The sequence below is a fragment of the Meriones unguiculatus genome, chromosome 19 (genome assembly GCF_030254825.1).
Source record: "Meriones unguiculatus strain TT.TT164.6M chromosome 19, Bangor_MerUng_6.1, whole genome shotgun sequence".
Classification (NCBI taxonomy): Eukaryota; Metazoa; Chordata; class Mammalia; order Rodentia; family Muridae; genus Meriones; species Meriones unguiculatus.
In genome coordinates, this window is record NC_083366.1 from 14,278,518 (window position 1) to 14,284,517 (window position 6,000).

The 6,000-nt window shown below is 41.2% G+C and overlaps 1 protein-coding gene across 6 annotated transcripts in view; it reads left to right on the forward strand.

Annotated features, from left to right (window-relative positions):
- The window catches only part of Fam107b (family with sequence similarity 107 member B), a 198,172-nt gene extending 193,551 nt beyond the window's left edge, over window positions 1–4,621 (forward strand). For all 6 annotated transcript variants that reach the window (XM_021647494.1, XM_060372696.1, XM_021647498.2 and 3 more), the window contains 2 exons: window positions 998–1,148; window positions 1,955–4,621. In XM_021647494.1, the coding sequence (XP_021503169.1) occupies window positions 998–1,148; window positions 1,955–2,071 (268 nt within the window). In that variant the 3' untranslated portion in view covers window positions 2,072–4,621. The remainder of the gene's footprint in view (window positions 1–997; window positions 1,149–1,954) is intronic.
- The last annotated feature ends 1,379 nt before the right edge of the window (window positions 4,622–6,000 follow it).

Here is a 6,000-nt window from a genome sequence, read left to right on the forward strand (position 1 = left end):
TAACTGTTCTGTCTCTGATGTAGTGTGCTCTTTCTGTTCCCGTTGTTTCACTTTTATTTGAATAAGTATTTGAATAAGTATAATAATTTACATTTTAATATCAAGTAAAGATTATTTATGGGTCAGTGGCATAAATAAGGAAGACAAGAAAGAGGCAGGTAGGTTCATCTAGAATCTTAGAAAGCTGGGGCTGGATAAATCCTAACAAAAAGAGAGAACGTGACTCGGAGCTGGCATGTAATTTAGAATTCCTACCTGAGCTCATGCTACCAGATGTCTCACTATTGGGTTGCCCCAAGCATTTCATCAGGGTTTGGGGTTTGATGAAATGCTGGTTTGAGCTTTGGTTTTCCAGTATTTGAAGAAATGGCCACCCAGTTTCTCTTTCAGGAATGCAGCATTTCCCTGAAGTCTGACCTCTTGTATATATAAAAAAGCACATACTAATGATACTCTGTTATAACTGCCTGGCGAGTAGGAGAGAGTGTGCTTTTCTGCATCTGTCTTTCAGGAATAGCTTAGCCTTGGGGTGTGTCTTTAAAGGTACAAGAGCCTCTCTCATATCTGGAAAATGACAGATGGGAGATTTCATTCCTCAGCCATTTTTTTCTATCCTGTCCCTAAACTGTGTTCAGTACACGAGATTAGAGGTTGCAGCTTATGGCTTCAGGTGGGTTCATCTCAGGTCCTACGTGTCTTCATCTCTATTGTGAGAATCTGCCCTACACTGTAAGCATGCCTTCCCCACTGCTCCTGGCCTTATGTGTTTTATTGAATTCATGGACTTTATGAGCTCTCAGGAAGATGGCTTTGGCTTCTCTTCCACTCTGGTGAGTGAGCGCTGTTGAAGAACCATTTGGCTTAGTAGTGGATATTCCAGTCTGGCTAATTCCTTGTCCATCTATTCTGCAGCTGATATCTTCAGTTACATTTCTTTTCCTGAAGGATACTGCCAATAAGTTAACATTTTTTTTTTCCAATCCCTTCTTCCTCCCAGAGGTCTTGCCCCTCAGAATAAACCAGAATTGCAGAAGGTGATGGAGAAGAGAAAACGAGATCAAGTGATAAAGCAGAAGGAGCAAGAAGCGCAGAGGAAGAAATCCGACCTGGAAATAGAACTATTCAAGAGGCAGCAGAAGTTGGAGCAGGTAGGGCATGGGTGAAAATCAGTTTAGCTCTGAGAAGCAAGGATGCTGGATGCCAGGCAAGCACAATTCCAACAGGCTAGTTGTGCATGGGCTTTTCCTGAGAGACAAACAGGAGGCAGATGCAACAGAGAGCATAAATCCCATTCAAGGCAGACACTCAAGTTCTGTTAGGGACCTAAAAGAGATACTAGAGGCCGAAACTAATCAGAGAGGCTGGGAAGAGTGTATAGTGGCTAAAGCATTGCTAGCAACAGGACCCGATTCAGATCCCCAGAATCATGTAAATGTGGGGTGGGTGTGTCGTGTAAGTAGATAAGGGATCCGTATAGTAAACATGCTAGATAGACTAGTCATGCTGACCAGCCCTGGGTTGAACTGAGAGGCCCTGCCTCAAAGAATATGGTAGGTAGTGATTGAATAAGATTATCGGAGTCAGCTTCAGCCTTTCATATGGATGTGTACATACATGCTCATGGGAATGTACAAGCACAAAGCATGCACACACACACACACGCACACACACACACTACACGCATACCAAAAAAGTTGAAGAAATATCACTGTACACCAAGTGTTGGGACAACTTACTGTAATTTGTCTAGAAAGACTAGAACAACTGTGTGCTGAGCCTAGGATGTCCTTTTTATTCTTGTCACTTCTGGGTATGGTTTGTGGCAACAAACAAAGGGCTCATGCTTCTGCACAGATTAAAATTCTTAAAATTATATCCTTTTTTTGAAAGTTAATATTCTTTTGAAATGCCTCCCAGTACGTAAATAATTTTCTTATTTTTGAAATTCATTTAGCTTGAACTTGAGAAGCAGAAATTGCGAGAAGAGCAAGAAAACGCCCCCGAGTTTGTGAAGGTGAAAGGCAATCTCAGGAGAACAGGCCAGGAGGTGGTTCAGGCCCAGGAGTTCTAGGCCTGCCCAGGATGCCTGTGACCTGGTGCGTCCCCACCATCTCTGCGGGAGCCCTGTCTAGGTGCCTCTGCAGCACTCATCTTGGGCCAAAGTCCTGAGGAAGAGAATCCATACAGCCGAGAATTTTGACTATCATAAAAAGGATTGGGTTTGGTTTATCATTGTGGTAGATGAGTTGTCTTTGACGGTATCTATTCCCCTTCGCCAAATGAAAGACATCGACTCAAACGCAAGTCATCATGGACCCGTGTTTAGCCTTTGGACAAAGAAAAACACAAAACAAGCAAAGAGAACTAGGAACAGGGCACTGGAATATGCTTGAGGGTTGCACTACTCTGCTTTTCTTTCATTCCAAGTTTAGTGGGACACAGCCTTGTTTCTTTAAAAACTAAAGAAATTGTGTGGAATCCTTCCTTTGGTTAGCTGGATTGCATCAAAATGCATTTCATCTGTTACATCCAGTATTTGGTTTATATTTTTCCCCACATTACAGATTAAGAATGGAGGATGTCAACATTTATGATTAACCATACCTCTTATTTTGGTTGACATTGAAGTTCAGAAGCAGGATAAGAAATTATAACATCTCAAAAAAAAAAAAAAAAAGAAAAAAAAGAAATTATAACATCTCAACACCCATCATTAAACTTATTGTTATTCTTTAGGTTCTTGGTATGACAGTATGCTACTTGTTGCCTTTCTACTTCCAAGAAGGTACATCGTGTCAATTCCCTTATTGTTTTGATAACCATAGCCTTTCTGTTCAGTTTTAGTTTGTCATTTCTTGCTCAAAACTACTATTCCTTTTAGATGAAGTAGTCCTTCAGTTCTTCAGAGGATGAAACTAGAGGGTATAGCTCAACGTCTGTGTCCCATATAGAGACGCCAGATCTTTTGAGTTCTCCTCAGAGCAGTGTAGAGGCGTGTACATTAGGACTGAGTGACAAGGTTTTTAGATAGTATATGTGATGCAAACAAAGATCTGTTTCCAGGAGACTTTAGTGGAAGACTATACCTTTTGCATTTTGAGTATCTTAGATTTTAGCTTTGAACATTTCTGGTGAATGGTCATGAGTTTCCTCCCCCCTTTGTTTCTCGACTGTTTTGGCGCTCTCTAAGCCTGATGCTGTTGGTAGGGATGGTCTTGACTCCTACGCTGCATCTCTCAGGAAAAGCTGAGGTGCTGGGCAGGGCTGCTCAGCTTCCTTTTGCTAGCTAGCATGCTGTTCAAAGAGACATCTAACTTACAAATGATATGAAAGCTCTCATGCAAATATATTTTATACTGTAGGCATGGGAGGGTTTTTTTTTCTCCTGTATTTAGTATTTCTCCACAGAGATGATTAACCAGTAATTTCTACACTGAAGACTTCTATTTCCTTTCATGAGGCATAGAATGCTGGATGTAGTGCTTTGGAATCCTTGATTAGCACACTAGATGCTAGCTTCCTCTGGGAACACTTCAGTCTGGTAGTTAACAGGCCCATGTTCTAGCCAAGCTTGAATAAGAAATAAATGGATGATAATTCACTGCTAGATAGAGAAACATGAGAGCTGATTACAGCAGAAATGGATTTTTGGTCTTGTCAGCAAGTATTATCTAAAATACAAGATGCTGTAGATAAAATTGTTTGCCTTTGAGGATTGGAATGGATGGTGACTACTCTTTCATCTTCCTTCCTTTTGGGAAAAGAAAGTTCATTCACTGATTGTTGGGGAAAAAAAATCTCCAATGCACATTGATTATTCTTTCTCTTTGTGCACACAGTAAAGATGTCAGGTGGTAAGGTGACGATTCAGGATGATTATACCTTTTTATCTAACTGGAAGTTAGCTCTTGAGATGTCCTGCCACTTGACAGGATCTTCAAGAGCCATCATCAGCTCCTATGGAAGGGCTGATGCTGTTCCTAAGACTAAGGAACTCATAGACCACAGGGGAAAAGTTAACTACAAACATGCTTCCTTCTTGATTGCACTCAGACCTGCCATCTTCCTTGGTGGTTAGTGCTCCAGTGCTCCAGGGTCTGGCCAAAAGAGGATGTGTAAATACTGATGGCTTCTGCTAGGTCTCAGAGCATACAGGCGGTGGGGCTTTTAGAACTCTGCTCAGCTCAGGAGCCTGCATTTTGGAATGCCGTCACCCTTTCTTTGCACTTGAACACTGTATAGTCCAAGCCCCTAGGACATATCACCATCTGAGAGCAGTGTTGTGCTTTGAGCCACTTATAGGGAAAAAGAAAAAGGCTCCATTTTTCCACTCTGTAGTTTTCTTAAAATAGTTCTGTGTTTTGTAGTCTCCTGCTAGTAAAGTAGTATTGCTTTCTAAGCTATAACAGTTGACTTTATTCTTCTACTCCGAGAATCTCAACCCGTTTGAGTGTACATAATATATATAAAGGGAGCCTTAATGGATTTGTTTTCATAATTTAATATTTTTTGTATTTGCTCTTGTATAATTGTTTTTTTAATGGAAAGTATTACAGAATCAAGGGTGGAATTCTTAGAACCAAAGTTATTCTTAATAAAAATCACCAGTGCTTGGACCACACAGCCATGTTTGTCTCATCTGTTTAAGGGATATCTAGACATGGAAGGGAGTGTTGTTCAGTTCAGAGATTAAAAGGCAGCCTCCAAGTCTCCCTTGGGTAATTGTTCTCTCTGACCTCAGGTATGTCTTCCCTCTGTGTGTCTGCTGAGTCTGAAAACTTACATGGCAGTTAATTTCACCCTAACATCTCAGTGGCTCTAAATGCTGCCCTTTGCAGAAAGCATCCAACATTGTTGCAGCCATTGGTCCCTCAGGTCACCAGGTCAGAAGTTTAGGGGGCTCACTATACAGCGGAAGATACATTTTTGGAAGAGACAGATTTTTCAGCACTTGTGAATTGTAAAATTTTTGTTGTTTTTGCTTACTCAGTTGCTTGAACACTACCCTTGAAGTGAGTTGGGTACTCTCTGTACACACGGCTATATTCTATGATTGCTTAAAAAATAGTTGGGAGGGCCAAATATCCCTTGACAGTTACGCCTCACTGTGTGACTTTTCCTGTGGTGATGGACATGAATGTCCATTCCTCACATATGGGATACTGAGAACATACTAAAAAATTCTCTCCATGTATGACTCTGTCAGCCAGGGGCAGGGGCTCGGGGTTTCTTACAGGAGTATGGGTGACTCAACAGAAAGCATCATGTAAAAACCCACCTCACATAAGGGCTCAGAAAAAGCTGCATCCGCCACAGGGAGAGTCTCCTTAGCAATTGTTAGTTACAGCTTTGGAGAGGAAACTTGGATTTCGTTTACTTCCCACACACACATGGGTCTTTAAGCAGAAGTGTGAGGAAGACAGCAGAATGTCTGACAGGAGAAGGGAAGGGGAGAGACTGGGGCCAGAAGGGTACAGAGAGAAAGAGGAGCCGGGAGGAGAACTGAGCATATGCGTTTTTCTTATTTTATCAGTAATAGTACTCTTATTTCACTAATTTACATAATATTTATATTGAATTAGATACTATAAATATTTGGAAAGCCTGTAAGGGCTCTGCATATGTGTTCAGAGGTAGAACACTGAGTTCCATCCACACAAATGAAATATATGAAAGTCTTTTTTTCAGAAGGAATGGCATTCTGGAAAACATAACTATAAAACATGCTTTTATCTTCTAACTATAAATTTTGACCACTTACCCAGCTTTCAGTATCTTTGGAGTCTTGTTCTTAAAGTCTACCTAGAATTCCTTTGATAGCTGAGTTGGTGAAGTGAAGGACTGTAAAGTCTCTTAGAGTGAGTGTTTACTCTTCCTGAAGTTACGCCAGGACTCTAAAACCAGCTCAGAAGGTTCCACAGATGACAGCTGCCCCCTCGGGATAACTAACTCCCCAAGGTGGTAGTTTTCAAGCTGTCAGGTCACTTCATTGGATCGCTG